Source organism: Molossus molossus, unplaced genomic scaffold (genome assembly GCF_014108415.1).
Source record: "Molossus molossus isolate mMolMol1 unplaced genomic scaffold, mMolMol1.p scaffold_m16_p_29, whole genome shotgun sequence".
In the NCBI taxonomy this organism is placed as follows: Eukaryota; Metazoa; Chordata; class Mammalia; order Chiroptera; family Molossidae; genus Molossus; species Molossus molossus.
The window spans coordinates 2,072,498-2,092,604 of NW_023425365.1; the positions used below are offsets into that span (position 1 = coordinate 2,072,498).

The 20,107-nt window shown below is 57.7% G+C and overlaps 1 protein-coding gene across 1 annotated transcript in view; it reads right to left on the reverse strand.

Moving 5' to 3' along the window:
• WNK2 (WNK lysine deficient protein kinase 2) overlaps nucleotides 1-20,107 on the reverse strand; it is a 106,157-nt gene that overhangs the window by 42,751 nt on the left and 43,299 nt on the right. The window contains 12 exon segments of the mRNA XM_036278514.1: nucleotides 7,045-7,164; nucleotides 7,606-7,651; nucleotides 7,918-8,088; nucleotides 8,374-8,490; nucleotides 8,566-8,734; nucleotides 9,442-9,491; nucleotides 9,956-10,246; nucleotides 11,944-12,495; nucleotides 14,096-14,304; nucleotides 15,118-15,253; nucleotides 17,242-17,444; nucleotides 19,137-19,419. Of these exon segments, the coding sequence (XP_036134407.1) occupies nucleotides 7,045-7,164; nucleotides 7,606-7,651; nucleotides 7,918-8,088; nucleotides 8,374-8,490; nucleotides 8,566-8,734; nucleotides 9,442-9,491; nucleotides 9,956-10,246; nucleotides 11,944-12,495; nucleotides 14,096-14,304; nucleotides 15,118-15,253; nucleotides 17,242-17,444; nucleotides 19,137-19,419 (2,347 nt within the window).

Below are 20,107 nucleotides of genomic sequence, written 5' to 3' on the forward strand. Positions count from 1 at the left end.
TCTCTGTCTTTCCCCCTCTCTCCCTCCTGCTCTATCTGAAGATGAATGCAAAAAAAAAAAAAAAATTGTCCTTGGGTGAGGGTAATAAATAAATAAATAAATAAATGAATAAAGCTGAGCAACTGCAGACAACAATGCTGCCCCTCCCTTGGTCACTCAGTCCCGTAGGGCCGGGCCCTTTACCAGGAGTTTGTGGCTCCAAGAGGGGTTATTAGGCTGATCTTTTCTGTGTGGGAATACATCTCCACAGATACAATGGAAGTCACTGGAAACATGATAAAAAATTCAAAATGATTAACAGAGATGTTTCTTAAATGTACAGTAGTTGCACTGCATGGGACATGTCACAAGCCCCCCAGTGCACGCCTGAATCTGCAGAGAGTACCAAACCCCAGACATACTATGTTATTTCCTATATGCAACAAACCTATGATAAAATGCAACTTATAATTAGGTGTACAAAGAGATGAAAAAACAACAGCTTAATAAAGTATAATTAAAAAAATACACTGTAATAAACAATACACTGTAACAAAAGTTACAGGAATTTGCTCTCAGCAAACTAGCACTAATGTCTTTTTCCTTCTCACAATTGCTTGAATAGAAGATCTGTTCCTACCAAAGACATTAGCAACCTAACCATATCATCCTTATTCTTTCCCTATCAAGTCCAGAACGTTCACCTTGACACTTAAAGGACATTTACAGCTTTTCTTCAGAATACCTGAATCCGCAGCATCACTATGCTCTCAATTTGAGGCCGTTAGGAAGTAAAACGAGGGTCACTTGAACACAAGCACTGCGATACCCCAACAGTGGATCTGACCACACAGACAGCTCAGGGACTAAGCGGCAGGGAACACCGAAAGCATGGAGACACTGGACAAAGGGATGATTCACACCCCACATGGGATGGAGCAGGACAGTGCAAGATTTCATCGCGCTACTAAGAACGTCACGCAACTTAAAACTTACGGATTTTAAGGGACGGTCTTGATGACAGCAGAGTAGGTGGAAGCTACACTGACCTCCTCCCAGGACTAAACAGGAATTACAAAATATAAAACAACCAGAATAACCAACCTAAGACTAGCTGAGCAGAAGTCTTATAAACGAGGACTTATAGAAGTAGCCACATCGAAACTGGTAAGAAGGGCGGACATGCGGAAAGAGCTCGCCCTGCTCCCACGGGCCACACTAGGATATCCAAGGTTCCCTGAGGAGCACGGGGACTCAACCCCATGCTGGCCAGGCTCCCCATCCCAGAGCACGAGAGCCGGGAAGAAGCACCCACATAACATCCAGCTGTGAAAATCAGTGGGAACTCTGTCCACTAGGGAGAGACGGGGATCTTCCAGACACTGGTGCTTCCCTAAAGGGCCAACGCAAAAAATCTCACTTGCAGCCACTCATCCTGGGTTCCTGCAAAGGGAGGGCAGAGCAGAGCAGGGTTTTGTGAGGAGACTGGGGTTTGTGACTCTGGGGAGGGAGCTGAAGAAACAGCTGCCAGGGTTCCTGTGCTGTGTCCCTCCCACACCGCAAATGCCATCTTTCTAGGGTGGAGCACTCCCCTCCTGCGGCACCAGCCTGAGGAAACAGAATAGTGCCAACCCCTGGACTCCCAGTCGCTCCACCCTGTGGAGCTCACACCCTGCTGAGGAGCTCACATCTATTGAGGAGTCAGCTGCCTGGGCAGGTGTATAGAGGTTCAGGTGGGCTCAGGGAGTGGCAGGGACTGAGTTGTGTGGCTCTGGAGCAAGGGCTGCCCCTCCATCATTCCCCCAAGTCTGAACAGCACTCCACTTCACAGGAGATCCACTAGTCTCCCCACCCCGACTCTCAGCAGCTCCACCCAGCTGAGCTCAGACTCCTAACAAAGTCGGCAATAGACTGGGTTATGTGGCTCCTGGATAGGGGCCATTTTTCCCTCGCACACCCGACCAATGCAGAGCCCTCCCTTCACAGGGCAACATCTTGGTCTGTTTGGGCCAGATAAACTCTGCTGGCCTCACCCTGATGATTTCCTGAGACCCTAAACCACCAAAAAGTTTCCAGGCACCTGGCAAGTAGAAGCTAGACTTGGTATACCCTGGGACTTTTGATGAGAGGCCTCAGACCCAGCACTGGCACCGAGAGTGAACATATATCAATCTGGTGAACACCACTCGCTCCTGCCTGGTGTTGGCATGAGAACCTTCCTCATGCAACTCGAGTACCACAAGAGGCTCTTTCAGTAACTGAGCCTCACAGGCAGCCAGCAGGTGGAGACAGAAAGAGGCAGAGCTAGGGGAGCCTTGGGCCTTTTGCTGACCTGCCTCCAGACTCACTGCTGGTAGCAGCTGGACTTGGTTCTTCTCATGCACCTCAGGCCCAATAAAGGCAGCTACAAACTGTGGATCGCTTTGTAGCTCCAAACAGGTTGCCCACGCCCAGTCATAGGCAGTGTCTGATATTGGACCGCACCACAGTCCCTCCCAAGAGGCCCCAGAACCAAGATACCCAGTGGTGAACTTCAGACAACATCACAGTGGGATCTAGTTAGTTCCACAAGCATCATATTCAGAGGAAGATCTCGGCAGCACCAGACTGTGTTGGGCAAATTCTGCTTCGTATCATCAGCATCTGCACAGCAGCTTGTACACCTATGGTCAGGACTGATCCGCAGAGTCAGCCAATCTGAGAGTCAAACCCATGCATGAATGGGCCAATAGCAATCATGGCTCAATTACAACAGGAGGGTTCACATAACCCACACAAGGGATATTCCTGGAGAACCCAGCTCCAGTGATTAAAGAAGACTGTGCCACTAAATCCCAAAGGACACCTACTACAGAAGGCCACACTACCCAGATGTACCTAACACACAGAAACAAACACAAAGAGGCAGCCAATATGGGGAGACAAAGAAACAGGCCCAAAAAGAAAAAACAAAACAAACAAAAAAAAAAAACAGAAGAAATCTCCAGAGAAAGCTAAATGAAATGGAGGCAAGCAATTTACCAGAAAAAGAATTCAAAAGAATGGTTATAAGGATAATCAAAGAACTTAATGAGAACTACAAGGAACTTAGTGAGAGCTATGACAGCATGATAAAAAGACAAAGAAACCATAAAACAGAACCAGTCAGAAGTGGAGAATACCATATCTGAAATGAAGAATAAGTAGAAGGAATAAACAGCAGGTTGGATGAAGCAGAAGACTGAATCAGCGATTTGGAAGACAAGGTAGCAGAAAACACCCAATCAGAGCATCAAAAAGAAAAAAGAATTTTAAAAAATTAGCACAGTTTGCCCTGGCTGGTTTGACTCAGTGATTAGAGCGTCAGCCTGCAGACCAGAGACTCCCAGGTTCAGTTCCTGCTAAGGGCACGTACCTCAGTTGCAGTTTATCCCTGCCCCAGTTGGGTCGTGTGGGTGGCCACCACTCAATGTGTCTCTCTTGCATAGATGTTTCTCTCTCTCCCTTCCCCCCTCTCTCCCTACTGCTCTATCTGAAAATAAATGCAGGAATGTCCTCGGGTGAGAATAAAAAAAAAATGAGCAGAGTTTAAGGAACTGTTGGGACAATATGAAACATAACAACATCTTCAACATAGGGGTACCAGAAGAGAAGAGAGAGCAAGGGGTTGAGAACCTATTTGAAGAAATAATGATAGAAAAATTCCCTAACCTGGTGAAGGAAAAAGACATATAAGTCCAGGAAGCACAGAGAGTCACAAACAAGATGAACCCTAAGAGGCCCACATCAAGACACATCATTTTTAAAATGGCAAAGGTTAAGAACAAAGAGAGAATCTTAAAAGCACAGAGAGAAAGACAGTTAGTTACCTACAAGGGAGCTCCTATAAGACTGTCAGCTGATTTCTAAACAGAACCATTTCAGGCCAGAAGGGAGTAGAGGGAGAAGGAGAAGAGGAGGAAGAAGAGAAAACAATAAGAGAAAGAAGAAAAAAAAAAGAAAGAGAAAAGAGGGAAAAGAGGAGGAAGAGAAAGAACAGCAACAACAAAGGAACATAAGTAAAAGAATAAAAGGGTAATGAATAAATATCTATCAATAATCACTTTAAAACTGTCACCATTTGTAGATGACATGATGCTGTATATAGAGAACCCTAAATAATTCACCAAAAAGCCCTGGCCAGTTTGGCTCAGCAGTTGGAGCATCGGTCCACAGACCAGAGAGTCCCAGGTTCAGTTCCCACTAGAGGCATGTGCCTCAGTTGCAGTTTGTCCCTGGCCCTGGTTGACGTCATGTGGGTGGCAACCAGTCGATGTGTCTCTCTCACACGATGTTTCTCTTTCTGTCTTCCCCCACCTCCCTCACACTCTATCTGAAGATAAATGCAAAAAAAAAAAAAGACACAATTAAGTGGAAGCATATACCATGTTCATGGATAGGGAGAATTAACATCACTAAAATGTCCATAGTACTACCAAAAGCAATGTGTAGATCCAACACAATTCCTGTCAAGATACCAAGTGTATCTTGGTACTTCACAGAACTACAACAAATGTTCCAAAAATGTATATAGAACCACAAAAGAGCTCAAATAATAATAGCAATCTTGGGGAAAAAAGAACAAAATTGGAGGAATCATGCTACCTGATATCCAATTATACTACAAAGCCATAGTAACCAAAATAGCATGGTACTGGCATAAAAACAGACATAGAGATCAATGGAACAGAACAGAAAGTGCAAAAATAAGCCCATTCTTTATGGTCAGTTAACATATGACAAGGAGACAAGAACACACAATGGGGTAAAGACAGTCTATTCAATAAATGGTGTTGGGCCCTGGCCAGTTTGGCTCAGTGGTTAGAGCGTTATCCTGCAGACCTGAGGGACCCGGGTTCAGTTCCTGCTAAGGGCACGTATTTCGGTGGCAGTTTGCCCCTGGCCCCAGTTGGGGTAGTGTGGGTAGCGACAGTCTATGAGTCTTTCTCACATCGATGTTTCTCGCTCTCTCTCCCTCCCTCTCTATCTGATGATAAATGCAAAAATGTCTTTGCATGAGGATTAAAAAAATAAATAAATAAATGGTGTTGGGAAAACTGGAGAATGAACACAAAATAGATTAGGGACTTAAATGTAAGACTTGAAACCATAAAAATCCTAGGAGAAAACATAGGCGGTAAAATCTCAGACATTTCTCACAGCAATATTTTATTCTGATATGTCTCCTCGGGCGAGGGAAACAAAAGGAAAAGTAAAGAAATGGGACTACATCCAACTGAAAAGTTTTTGTTCAGAGAAGGAAACCATCAACAAAATGAAAATATAACCACTGAATGTGATAACATATTTGCCAATAATACATTTGATGAAAGGTTAATATCCAAAATTTATAAAGAACTTATACAACTCAACACCAAAAAAACAAACAGTTCAATTAAGAAAGCAGCACAGGACTTGAATAGATACTTCTTCAAAGAGGATAGACAGATGGCCAATAGACACATAAAAAGATGCTCAAGGTCACTAATCATCAGAGAGATGCAAATTAAAACCACAATGAGACATCACTTCCCACCTGTCAGAATGGCTGCCATGAATACATCAACAAAGTGTCAGTGAGGATGTGGAGAAAAGGGAACCCTCGTGCCCTGTTGGTGAGGATGCATTTTGGAGGGTCCTCAAAAAATTAAAAATGGACCTGCCTTATGACCTAGCGATTCCATGTTGGGAACAGATCCAAAGAAACCAGAAACACTGACTGAAAAGAATATATGCACCCCTGTGTTCATGGCAGCGTTATGTACAATAGCCAAGACTTGAGAGCAGCCCAAGTGTCCATCCACGGATACGTGGATAAAAAAACTGTGGTCCATTTACACAGTGGAATCCTACTCAGCCATAAAAAAGAAGGAAATCTTACCTTTTGCAAAAGCATAGATGGACCTGGAGATTGTTATGCTAAATGAAGTAGGCCAGTCAGAGAGACATATACCGTATGATTTCACTCATATGTGGAATCTAACGACTAAAATAAACTAACAAACAAACTAGAAGCAGACTCAGAGAGAACAGACGGACCGCTGTCAGAAGGCAGCAGTTGGGGGCCGGGTGAAAAAGGTGAAGGGATGAAGACAGAACGAACTCACAGACACAGACGACAGTATGGTGGTCACCAGAGGGAACCAGAGGAGGAGAGAGGGAAAGTGGGGAGCAATGGTGAGGGGAGACGTGCCTTTGGGTGGTGAACATACAATACAATACACAGAGAACATATTATAATCGTACACTTGAAGCCGATGTAATTTTATTAACCAATGTCACCCCCAATGAATTCAATAAACATTCAAAACTTAAAAAAATAAATAAAAGCGTATGGATTGTTTGCGTCTGGGATTTCCCTCTAATAGTCTGGACCACCGCGGACGACGGTACCTGAGAACTCGGAAAATGAAACTGGAGAAGGAGAACTACTGCTCCGCCCGCTAGGTCAGGTTACATAATCAGCAGCTTGGCCCTGCCGGCTCACAGGGAGTTAAACCTTAAGTCTGCTTAAGTGATTATTTTCAGCCTCTCAAGGGACCACAAGAATCAGGACTTCACCGAAAGCCCAAGGCAAGCTTGCTGCACCTGTGCACACGGGGCCATCAAGGTCCGAGTGTCAGTCTCGACATTACAAGGGAGTTCCCACCCCACAAACAAGCAGAACCAGCAGGCACCCCTGCAGGGCCACACGGCGGAGGGTAGGGCGTCGGGAGCTGCACGATGACACTGGCAAGAACAGGTACTGGCAAAGCCCTTTAGCACACACATGTGCAGCTCAGGTGTGGCCCCTGCAGAGCAAAGGTGACCAGCAGCCCCGAGCCAAAGTGCTCCCTGACCTGGCTCACTGGGCAGACGTCCGGGGAGGAACACAGCCCGCCTCCAGGCGGCTCTGGGCCTCAGGGTAACAGTGCGCGCCCGTCCCTTGCCCGTAGCTGGGCACACAGCCCCGGCCGGCGAGCCGTGAGCACGAGTCACGCCAGGCGATGCCCGGGTCAGAGCCACGCTGTAGCCAGGCAGCAGGACTGGCGCTCTGGCTGTTCCTACCTGGGCCGGCTTCGGGCTTCAGGGAGCTCGGAGGAAGTGGGGGCGAGGATTCGGGGGCCTCTGCAGCTGGGTGTTCAGCCACCGGACAGATGATGAACCACCTCTTCCCGGTGTGCAGGACTGCAGGGCAGGACAAGAGCAGCTGGTGAGGGCAAGCTCGTGTCTCCGCGGGGCCCTCACTGCTGGCACCAGACTCGCCACAGATGCCCTGAAGGATCTGCCTCACCCAGGGAGGGGTGTGCACCCGCTCACGGAGCCCTGACAAGCACCCCCAACAATGGCTTAGCTCCCAGGACGCCCGAGGCACGGAAGGCAAGGCCGGCTGGGGACTAGCAGGCAGGGGGTTCATGCCATGCTCAGGCGACACCTGGGCCAGACGGGGAGGACATCTGTGAGGGACGGGAGGTCAGCACCCAGTCCAGCAACCCCCGTGAGATGGCCTACCCCTAATAATACACTCAATGGGGCTCTTATCAAAAGCCTGCTGCAGACAAGGGACACGGACAGAAACGCCTCCTCTAAGGTGAGTCTGGTGGGGGGTGGCCTAGGAGGCAGACGTACCGTTCTGTTGATACACTGGGGCATTTGCTTGGGACTGGCGACTCTCCTGAGGGAGGTAAAGGGTCAGAAATGAGTAGACGGCATGGACAGAGAGCTGGGAGCACACAGAAGCCTCAGAGCCTCTGAGAGCCGAGGCCCGAGGGCCCGGTATTTCCAAGGAAGCTGAAGGTGCCCTGCTCCGGGCCACTTCGCCCAGCGCTGCACACCCCGCAGGCTCCCCGAACAGGCAGGCAGCCTCCCAGAGCTGTCCTCGGGGCCTGCAGCTGGGGATGAGCGGGCCCTGGCCCCCCAGGACCCAGCATCCCAGCTCACCTCTCCGGCACCCAGGCTGCAGGTGCTCAGGGGCGGCGGGCTGGCCCCAGTGTCGGAGCCATGGTCCACGTCCGTGTCCTCACTGAGCATGTCCTCCGCCTTGTCCATGACGTCCTTCATCTGCTCAATGAACGTTTCCCGCTCGGCCGGCAGGATGAAGTCGTGCTCCACCTGCGGCGGCACACACAGCCAGGCTGCACTTGCGGGTTTGCTTGGTCTCTGCTCTGTCCTAAACCCCTCGGGGAGACGCGGCAGGGCTGGCCCCAGAGCCCAGGGCTGCACGGTCAGCAAGAGGGGCCACGGCTGGAGCAGCAGCCCGCCGGGTGCCCGGTGCGGGCAGTCACCTGCTGGAGCTGCAGGACAGGAAGGGCTGGCGGCCAAGTGCCCGAAGGACACAGAGGAGACAGCCTACCCAAGAGAAGTGCCCTCCAGTCCACCGGACAGACACCCACTCACCATGTAGGTGGCAATCTCGTCGGGCGCATCCCCGTCCAGGTCGAACTTGAACGTGACCATTTTGTGGTTGTGCGTCTCCAGTTGGCACTCCACCATCTTGTCGCCCGTGTTGCACACCTAGGGACAGAGGTGATGAGAGCCGGAGGAGATGGGCCCAGGGCCCTGCCCCCACCCTCCACGCCTGTGGCTCACGTTCAGGATGGTCAGCCGGGGTCGGCTGGCCCTCTCCTGGCGGGAGCGTGTGCGCGTGGACCGGCGGTGGTGTCTCCGGGCAGGCTTGCCGTCCAGCTTCCCGCCCCCGAAGGTGCCTTCGCAGCTGTCACTCAGCTCCCTTCCGGAAGTGGCATCAGACCCTCCGTAGCTGTTGGGAAACCAGGGATGTTCCCGCGCCCACGAAAATGACCTGCAAACTGTCCTTACTCGGGAAGCTTAGCTTTTCAGGAAACAGCCAGAGGCGCTGGCGTGTGCCCAGCCAGAGAACCCTGAGCAGCCACGTGTGCCCAGCAGAGAAATCCCGGGACCTGCAACCCCTCCCCCGTCCTGGGCAGCCCGGAGGCTGGGGAGGCCATGGGCTCTCGGGGCCAGCACCTTGGTCCTCGTGGCCTCGTGGCCCGTTAAGGCCCAGCGATCTCGTGGTAAACATCAAAATTAAGAAACAACCCTCACCGGTGCCTCACTTTCCCTTTCTGTGCACAAGGACATGCCAACCACAGGGGGTGGTTGCCAGGACTGAGGACCTGCAGAGCAGCAAGCTTGTGGCTGACACACCGGGAGGGAGGACACGGTCCCTCTCCACACTCAGTGTGCCCAGGACCAGGAGACTGCAGGGAGACGGGGTGTGCCCAGGCCTCCTGGTCCCCGCCCAGCCCCGGACCTGGAGAGCCCTCAGCACACAACCAGCGCCAAGCCCCAGAACGTGCCCGGAGCATCAGACAACCCATCTCAGGGAGCGCGGACACCGACCCCAGAGGAGCTCCCTGAGGCTCCGCTGAGGTCAGGAGAAGCCCGGACACAGGGCGGGGAGCTAGATGGGGTCCCCCGACAGCCCCACCCCAGCTGCGCCATTACCTCTCACAGCTCTGCAGGGTGCCAGGCTGCTTGTCCTGGGAGGCCTGCTCCTGAAATACAACCATGGAGAGGAGGGTGGGCCAGGCCCCTCCCCCACAGCACCCCGCAGGCTGCCCAGCCCAGCCACGCCCGCTCCCTCTGCCTTTGCCAGCAGACCGCACAGGGCAGCGGGCCTGAGGGTTTTCTCTTGCTGGAGCCAAGCAGATTCCTAAAAGCGGACCCTCCCCTTCCACACACTAACCCACTCTGATCATCCTCACAAGGAAGCACAGGCCCAGGAAGGCTCCTCACAGGCCTCACCGTCACTTCCAAGGGAAAGTCCCCGAAATCTACGTGTAAAAGGAGTATCACACCTTCCCCTGGAAATGCACTGAAGGGAAGGGACACCTGGGGCCAGCGGAGAGAGGGCCCAGGTCTGTCCCAAGGCCCAGGACTCACTCCAGCTTCCCCGCTTCTAGGGCTGAGACCCAGCACAGGGGCCAGGTAGCAGGGGGACATGCTGGGGGGCACACACCTCCGGAGCCAACTCCACAGTCAGCTGGACAGCTGGGCAGGGGCTGGAGGCCCCAGGCCCCCTGGGCAGCGGCAGGCTAGCAGGTGGCAACGCGGCGGTCTGGACAGGCCAGCCCTGAGGAGCAGCCAGCACCGTGGGGGCCAGGGAGCTGGGGGGCTGAGGCGGGAGCTCGGGGGCGCTGGGCGGCAGCACTTCGGGCGGAGGTGGGGAGAGGACGGCGGCGGGAGCGGGCACCGCGGGCACCTGGGCAGGGACGTCCACAGCGTAGGGAGGCGGGTGGCCCAGCAGGATCTGCGGGCACAGAAGACGGGCAGCAGGCTGAGGTGCCAGCGCCACCCCTGAGGGCCCTGGGCATCCTGGCACAGCGGGCGCTCCCGGTCCCCGCGAGCGGCGCATGTGGGGTGCGGTGCTGAGGTGTCCCTGTCTAAGGCACCCACTCCTGCCACAGGCAAGTCCCGGCCTGAGAACACGTGTATAGACTTAGAGAACAAACACACAAAAAGCAGTCTCGAGTTCCCACCTGGGAAAACCTCCCCTGAAACCACACTTCCCTCATGCGCGTCTGGCTGAGCCCGAGCTCGAGGCCTGGACCCAGCCCTGGACCCTGCCTCCTGAGGGAGGAGCTCTGGGCGCTGACCTTCCTCGGCGGCCTGGAGCCAGGCCTGACCCCCCGTTCCCTCTCAGTGGGGCCCGGCTGGTGTGGCTCAGCGGTTGAGCATAGACCCTGCACCAAGAGGTTGTTGGTTCGATTCCCAGTCAGGGCACATGCCCAGGTTGTGGGCCCATCCCCAGTGGGGGCATGCAGGAGGCGGCCAGTCAATGTTTTCTCTCATCGATGTTTCTCTCTCTCCCTACCCCTTCCTCTCTCTCTAAAATCAATAAAGAAAAGAAATATTTCTTAAAAAGAAAAAAGTGTCCCCAGGCAAAGGCTGTTGAGATTTAGGGCCAGGTGGGAGGGCACTCAGGTGAGAAGCACCTCAGGTAAGAAGTTGCCCAGGTGAGAAGCCCCCAGGTGAGGAGCCCCCAGGTGAGAATTCCCCCAGGTGAGAATTCCCCCAGGTGAGAAGCCCCCATGTGAGAAGCCCCCAGGTGAGAAGCCCCCCAGGTGAGAAGCCCCCCGGGTGAGAAGTTGCCCAGGTGAGAAGCCCCCAGGTGAGAAGCCCCCCAAGTGAGAAGCCCCCAGGTGAGAAGCCCCCATGTGAGAAGCCCCCAGGTGAGAAGCCCCCAGGTGAGAAGCCCCCCAAGTGAGAAGCCCCCAGGTGAGAAGCCCCCCAGGTGAGAAGCCCCCAGGTGAGAAGCCCCCAGGCCACCCTCTCCTCACAGGGTGGGTGGCAGCCCTGGGCTCTACATGCCGGGCCATGTAGGGATGTGGAACCCCTGGGGGGGGAGGCTTGCCCCCGCCAGCACGGTGCATCTCCCCGAGTCCCTCCACTGTCCGCTGGGGAGCTGCCTGAGAGGTCCCCCTGACTCCGGGGCATCATCCTCATCTGCCATGACCACCTTGGAACCAGCAGCCTGGACCACAACTGACAGACCCCGGAACCCCGGTGCCCCGTCCCCCTGCTGACGGGTTATCCACCTACCGCGTTTTGACAGGTGACAAGAGGGGCAGTGTGAGCCCCCCGGTACCCACAGAGGGGCTGACAGAGCTCCTTGGAGGCTGCCAGGCCCCACCTAGGTGAGGGCAGGTGCCATGGCATCTAGCACGCCTGGGAACCCCCCACGAGCAGCTGCTACGGAGCCCCCGGGAAGGGCCCACAGTGGAACCTTTGGCTCCTGACATGTGCTGGGGGTGGGAGGAGGCAGCAGACACCCCCAGGATGAGAAGCCAAGCCTGTGGGACGTGCTGCTTGCCCGCCTGAGCCCACTCTGCCCCCCGCCTCCAGCCAGGGGCGGAGAAGGAGCGGAGCCCACAGACCCTTGGCATCTCCGGGTACGAAGGGCTCTTCCGAGGCCTGGAGAACAGGTGATGCCGGCAGGTGGATTACCTGGCTCCCCACCGTGGGGGCCGAAGCAGTCTGCTCAGGAAGGTGGGCGACGCTTGGCTGGTGGGGCTGCGGCAGCACAGGGGGGGCCGGCTGCAGAGGGGTGGCCCTCACGGTCTGTGCCGTGTGGAGGGGAGAAGGTGGGATGTCGCCGGGTACCATCTGTGGGAAGGCGGCCTGGTATATAGGCTGGGCCGGCAGCGGGGCCATGGCAGGATGGATGGACAGGGCGGCCACGCCCTGAGGGGCCACGGCCAGCAGAGGGATGGCGGTGGCAGTGGCCGCCACATTTGGCACGATGGTCCGGCATGGCACGGCCAGCGGTGCCCCAGCGGGGTGGGGGAGCTGGACCGTCTGCAGAGGCAGGGCCGGCGACGCAGGCAGGGGGGCGGTGGCACCGAGCGGGAGGCTCGGCAAGATGACAGCAGGAGAGAAATACTGAGAGGGCGGAGGCACCGCAGGCCCACTGGCAGCCGGCAGGTCGGGGAGGGCAGAGGGGAGGCTGTCGACCGCGGCCAGCGGAGCGAGAGGCGGGATGACAGGGAGCGGAGGCATCTGAAAGAGACACAGCCCATCAGCCTGGCTGGAGGCGCACGGCCGGCCGGACAGCAAGGCCCCCGCAGGTTCTGCCAGAGACACGTCTGTGCGGCGGCTGCCGAGAGGACCAGAAAGGAACCCATTTCACAGGGACCCAGGACAGGTCGGCCAGACGAGGACAGGCAGAGGGCGCTGTGGGGGCCCTTGGGCGTCACCGTGGAGGCGGGGCAGCTCAGGTTCCGGGGCGCACAGCAGCGACCCCAGCTTTGGTTTTCCTTCACAAAGGTTAGGGCACCCTGGACGGTTGCTCAGCGGTTAGAGCTTCGGCCCGCAGACCAAAGAGTCTCGGGTTCGATTCCCAGTCAAGGGCATGTACCTGGGTTGCAGGTTCGATCCCCAGCCCCAGTTAGGGTCGTGCTGGAGGCAACCGATTGATGTGTCTCTCTCATGTCGATGTTTCTCTCTCCCTTCCTACCTCCCACTCTATCTAAAAATCAATGGGAAAGTATCCTCAGGTGAGGATTAAAACAAAAAGAAGGTCAGGATGGTCAGAGCCACCAGGCAGGCCCCAAACATCTGAAATTACTTTGCCTGACTCCCCGACCTGTGTAACTTCTGACAGACCAATTCTTTGTCGGGGCCTGTTGGGGAGAGCATACGCCGAGTCCCCTGTTGGCCGTGCCGTGAGGACTGGGGAGGACGGCCTCTCCCCACAGTGGGAGCCCCCAACCCTTCTGGTCAGAGACCCCCAGTATCTGACCGCGTGGAATCCACACTGGGAACACTGCAGACGGTTCTCTGACAGTTTTCTCTCTAACACTTTCACCTGGCGGGATGAAGTGTTTTAAACTACGCAGTACTGACCATCAATCCAGGGGCATGGACCACTTCCCCCCTAGACTGTCACATAAAACAATGACAACAGCCTACACAGTAATAGCCAACTGGTGTACACAAATCAAAATTATGACTATTTTTGTCAGACCGGCAAACAATGTCCTATGTGCCGCGCCGCGGGGTAGAGGGCACAAGGGCGCGAGGGCCAGGCCTGCTGGCGGCAGGCACGCGGTGTCGCATCAGCAGCGCCTCCGGTTCTCAGGCAGGGAGGGCGCCGACCGGCTCCCGTGTGTTGGAACCAGCTGAGTTCCGTGGCCACCAAGCAAGGCGGCGGTTTTGCTGGATGGTGAGTCGACTGACAGGGCGTGACGAGGACGAGAGCGGGTGTGGGTGACAGCTGACAGGTAAGAACTTCGGGGTTGAGGGGTGAGCCTGGGGGACACGCACGCCTTCCACAGGAAGCAGCACTTCCCACCGTAGCCCCGGGACACAGCGTGAGGTGGAAGCTGTCCCCATACTGGCCATGACATGAGCCCAGGCTCCTGGGCACCAACCACACGCTGTCAGGTGTCACAGGCAACATGATGTCTGACCCCGCCCCAAGGAGCCACAGTCAACACGGCCTCAGATGGCTGGATGGACAGACAGTGGCCGCAGCTGCGGACTCACAGCCCTGCCCTGGCTCCTCCTCATCCAGACGCACCTGAGACAGACACACAGGCCGGCAGCACCAAAGCCCCACGAGGGAGGAGGCTGGAGGACAGGAGGGCGAGGTAGGTACCTGTGGAGGGACCTGGGTGAGTGGCTGCAGGGGCGCTGGCGGCATCTGGACGGGCTTCGGCGGCACTGGGGCCACCTGGGAGGTGGGAGGCAGGTATGGAGGCAGGTGTGGGGGCACCGGCTGAAGAGGGCCCACAGGCTTTGGGGCCAGGACCTGTGGCAGGGGTGCTGGCTGGGCCAGTGGAGGAGGCTGCAGGAGAAGGGGCTTCTCTTAGACCAGTGTCCTTCCAAGAGACGCCCCAGGTACTTAGACATGACAGAAAATCAGTGAGCATGAGCACATGCATGTACATGCATGCATACCCACCCCACAGACATGTGCACACCCCACACATGTGCACACATACCCACAAGCATGCATGCACACAGACATGCACACCCCCTCTCACACACATGTGCACCCATATGCATGCATACCCACACACACACATGTGCACCCATATGCATGCATACCCACACACACATGTGTGCACACATATGCACACATGCAGGCATGCACACCCACATGCATGCATGCCCTCACGTGTGCCCATGCACATGCATACACACCCACACATGCACATTTGCATGCATGTGCATGCACTCACACGTGCACACACACATCTACCCGTACACACATGCATGCATGCCCTCATGTGTGCCCATGCACATGCATACACAGCTACACATACACATTTGCATGCACGTGCATGTGCACACACGTGCACACACATGTGCGTGCGCATGCATGCATACCCATCCACACACATGTGCACACACACCTCCACACATGCATGCATGCCCTCACACATGCACACACACATGTGCACATGAATACATACCCACACATGTGCACACACACGCATGCACACCCAGCAGGGAGCCCAGGATGCACAGCTCTTTGAGAACTGCTGTGTGTGAATGAGGCCCTCCAAGTGCTGTGGGACTTCATTCCACAAACACAAGTGACCCCCCCTCCACCAGCACGCTGGGCTGGGACCTGGCTGGCAGGGGAGACGGAGGCCTGGAGGAGGCGCAGCCCACTCACCTGGTGTCCCGAGGGCATAGGCAAGGCGGGGCCAGTCAGCACAGGGGCAAAGCTGGTGGCAGGCTCCGGGAAATGCTGCGGCGGGAGCGAGGTACGGGTGGGGGGTGGAACAGAGCCCACCGACAGGCCAGGCTGCAGAGAGTGCCGGGGGCACGCTCAGTGGCTGCCCCAGGACCCCCCAGCCACGAGCTTGACGGCCACAGAGAGCCATCTCACCCCTGCCCACTGTCCTGCCAGGGACCGTTTCCCAGGAACAGACTCGCAGAAGCAAGGAGTGGGCCCCTACACTGAGACCAGCCACAACGCTCACCAAGGCATGTTCTGCCGCCAGTCCACCGACCGCCACGCAGCCACGAGAAAAGACCACTACAACTTTGTGGCGTCATGGAGAAATGTGTGTTCTGACAGCAGTGCAAATGCTTGTTGTCCACAGGACAGTCTGACACACACACTTGTGTGCACACGGCAGACACGGAAACAGCGACCACACCTGCGCAGCGGAGTTTCCAGAGCTCGGTCAGGAAAACGGGACCACGGGCGGAGCCCTCACTGGGGGCCAGGGCGGAGACAAGGGGTATGGTCAGAGACCCCTCCCCATGGGATGCCGGTCAAAACCGCTGCCCACTGGCTCATTTTTAGGTACCATCAGGGCGTTGGGTTTTGTTTTGAAAGTCTCGATCCTGCAGAGAGACAGACTGACATACTTATGGGCAAAAGATCTTTCTGTTTGGGATTTACTTCGAAATAAGGGGAAGCGAGGAGCAGTGGGGGGGGGGGGGGGATGGAGGAAGCAGGAAAGAGCTCGGCTATCACCGCCAAGGGAGATCGCTCTCACTGAGCTTCTCTGGATGGGTCATGGGACAGTCCCTGGTCATCTGAACCTGCCATCAGTCATTCCGTCTTCCACAGTGAAGACACTGTGCAAGGCAGCATGGTGGGCGACCCCTGTCTTGTGCATTCACCAGCAGCCAGGGTGAGACAAGGGGCCATGCACCTGCTCCTCCAGCCGCACCCCGAGTGGCTCTGCCCCCAACCCTCCGCCCTATTCTCCTCCTTCACTGGGTTTCAAGGGCACGTCACCACCATCACCCTCCCTAGGACAGCCGAGTACACCCTGGGGGCCCCTCCGATGCCCACCTCCGTCCAGGCTGTTTCTGCATAAATAGGCAAGACCTGGGAGAGCACTCCCGGGCCTCAGGGCTCCCTCTCCCTCGGGGCCACCCACTGCCCACTCCAAGGGGCTAGGGCTGGGAAGGAACATCTGCTTCTCCTTCTTTAGCATCGAGATCAAAATAAAAAATAAACGCCAACTGTGACCCCCTCAGAGAGCCATTTCCACTTCCTCTACCAGGCTTACAAATCATTCCTCAGCCATAAGCACGACGCCCTTTTGATCCCGCTTCCCAAGGTCACTGAGAACGTTTCTCACGACAGCCACTCCCACACCTGGGACCTGCAGCGGCCACGGCACACCCAGCAGAGGGCCGCGGCCCCAGCGATGCTGGACACTCAAACCTGCCCCGGCACCCGGCAGCACGGGGCCCGCCAGCGACCACAGCTTTGCAAGCCGGGCTGTCGCTGGGCTCTGCCTGCACGTTCTCATCTGCCGGCCTCCCAGGGTCGGTCACAGGCCGCTGCAGCCCGCAGCCCTGCAGCCCTGCAGCCCTGACGAGGACGGACCGTCTGGGCACCTGCCTTTGCATGGCCAGCGCAGCCTGGACGGCCGGTCAGACCCCCGGCTGTGGGGACAGGGCCCCTGTGGCCAGCGCAGCCTAGACGGCCGGTCAGACCCCCGGCTGTGGGGACAGGGCCCCTGCGGTCAGCGCAGCCTAGACGGCCGGTCAGACCCCTGGCTGTGGGGACAGGGCCCCTGCGGCCAGCGCAGCCTAGACGGCCTGTCAGACCCCGGCTGTGGGGACAGGGCCCCTGTGGCCAGCGCAGCCTAGACGGCCTGTCAGACCCCGGCTGTGGGGACAGGGCCCCTGCGGCCAGCGCAGCCTAGACGGCCGGTCAGACCCCCGGCTGTGGGGACAGGGTCCCTGTGGCCAGCGCAGCCTAGACGGCCTGTCAGACTCCGGCTGTGGGGACAGGGCCCCTGTGGGAGGACCGAGCGGACTCACCGTGGCAGGATGCTGGTGGGCCCCCAGGGAGGGCAGGCTGTGCGACAGGACAGGCCCCTCACCTGCGCTGACCGGGGGGCTGCACACGTTCTGGGCGGCGAGCGGGGCCGCGTCCGCCAGCGAGCCCAGCACCACGCTCTGCTGGCTGCTCTGCGAGTCCGAGTACACGGTGGAGCCCTGGCCGCTGTCAAAGGTGCTGTCCGCTGCGGAGGCAAAGGCATGGCTCAGAGCGGGTTCCCCGGCACCCCACAGCATTCCACCCGAGGCCCGGGGGACCCCGGTGTGGGCCACGCAGGGACGCTCCGCCCGCCCACGCGGTCTCTTCTGTAGAACAAAGGCTGGTTGTTTCCAGATCACGTAAATAATGACAGTGGTCACTCTACAGTCAATACGGAGCAGGGCGGGGGGCAAACTGCACCACCCAGACACGGCCCTGGCCGCCCACACTGCTTGACACCCTAGGAGGCTGCCACGGGCCACCCCATTTCCCAGGGGGCTCCTCACACCGTCTTCACAAGCTGCTTCCACCCTGGCTGAGACGGGGACCTCACAGGGCACCCAACCTGGCCTTGACAGTGAGCCCTGCCCATTTCTGCAAAGGCACAGGAGCCCTGGGGGCTCCGGTCTACTGTCACCGGTGTGTGATGATGGGGGGCGGGGTCCCGAGACCCCGACCACCTTCAGTGGAAGAGTCTGCAGCGGGGCATCTGGTCCATCGCCGGCCTCTCAAGGCACAGGCTGGGTCCACCTGGGCTGGAACACGGGCTGACCTGCCTCCACCCCGTACGGACGCCATGAGAGGGACCCGGGCTCCTCGCCTGCCCCCACTCAGCCCCTCACGGCAGCCAGACTGCCCAGGGGACGAGCTGCCACATCTGGGGAGGGCAGAGGAGGGAGCAGACCGCACCCACGGGGCCCGGCTCATGGGAAGACAGGTGGCCGCGGCTGTGCCAGCAACACATCTTTTAAAGTGTGTGTAGTGTTTTTCCTACAAAAAGTGTATGCGCTTCAGTGGATTCTTTTGGTTTATCAGCAAGCAGGACGGGAGGTGACAGCAGTTTGATTCTCCGAAACCAACTGGCGCGGCTTGGGAAAAAGGAGACAGCAAGCAATGTCTCCAAGTGCCCGGGCCGTGGCTCTCGTTTCAAGAGCCTACTCTGGAAAACATCCGGCTGCCGTTCTGGTGGTCAGTGCAGGAGGGCCCAGCAATGCATCGAGCAGGGCTTTGGCCCTTCCGCTGGCACAGCTGGAAGCAGCGGCCAGGGCCGGCTGGCGGCTCTGCAGCTCGCTGCGGTCTTCCAGACACCAGGCCACAGCCTCCATAGGCTCAGGGGGCCCTTTTGGGACACTGAGGGCAACGGCGGACACGTTTCTGCCTGGACGCGCAGACACTGGCTCTCTCCTCCAGCGGTCTGAGACGAAGCCAGACACAGAGTAATGCCACTGCCCACTGGTACACCCCTGGGAAAGGGGCAGAGGGTCTCGGAGGTGCAACACTAGAAGGCCAATCCTCGTGCGGATGGACGCCCCTAGAGACAAAGTTCACAGCAGCAGGGCTCCTCAACCTTTGGCCACTGGCAGCCCCAGGACCACATGTCCCAGCACAGACGTCCCCCCAGGCGCTGAGCCCAGGGTGAGAAGCAAGGCTCAGGAGCCCCCCGCTGCTGGGACCATACCCTCTGGGGTGGGTCAGTGGCCGATGGAGCTGCAACATCCCTACACACGCTGGGTCTCCCTGCACACTCCTCCCCACCTGTCCTGAGAAGCGGGAGTTCAGCGAGCCTTAGACCTCCCGGGCCACAGATCTCTGTGCCGTCAGGGATGCTCCCAGCGCCCCCGGAAGAACACGCCGCACCACCCCCACTCCCGCAGAGAGCGCGGGAGGCAGCACTCACAGGCCAGCGAGGTGGCACTGGCGGGCAGCGCCGTGGGGAGGAGGTGCTGATCCGCCTCGGGCTCCTCGGGCTCCGGGGGCCCGGCCTGCGCACGGTAGGTCACCTGGACCTGCAGGGGCACGTGCAGGCCCCTGGCCTTGTCGGGGCTGCCCGGGTCCGGCGGCTCCTGCGGCTGCAGCGCCGGCCAGATCCTCTCCCGCCGCCACTGGATCAAGGCCACGCGGTCGCGGATGGACTTGGCCACTATCTTCACATCGCTCTCGTGGAAGAAGCCAGACTCGATCTGCAAAGGAAGTCACCTGTCGTCTCCGCGACCGTCCCCGCCTGCACATCCCACCGCCACCCCCGATCACGGCGCCTCTGCCGAGTCCCCTTAGGCCCCTCACTCCCTCCTTCAGGGACGCTCTCGTCACCCCGTAGGGAGGCAACTTCCAGCCACGACCATAACTCCGCAGGGAGGGGACCTCTGAGCCTGCACCAGCACAGCTGGGACTGAGGGAGCAGACCCTGGCCTGCCCCCCACCCGGACAGCCCGTCATGCCAACACTCGAGCTGCCGGGAGCCCCGCGCCCAGGCCGCCCGGGTGGGAAGGTGCTCCTGGCCGAGTGTGGGTGCTCGGGGACAGGCGGCGTCCGTGGCCAGCGGCGTCCTCAGCTCCCACTCTCCGTGGAGCCGTGGAGGCCGGAGAGAGGCGCGTTCTGTAGCCTGAGACCAGGAAGGTGGGCACCGTGCCTGGCGACCTCACGGCCCTGAGGTACCCGAGTGTCGGACGGCGTCTGTGAAGGCGCCGAGGCCCCCGGGACATATCACGGCTCTGTCCACGGAGATGCGTGGCCCAACCACAGAACAGGGGAAGCAGGCTCCTCGCCATCACCGTGGCATCCCCGTGAGGAAGGGGGAGAAGCAGAGAAGAACCCCTGCAGTGCTGGCCGGGAACCGTGTGAACCCGCAGATTTCCACGTACAACAGTC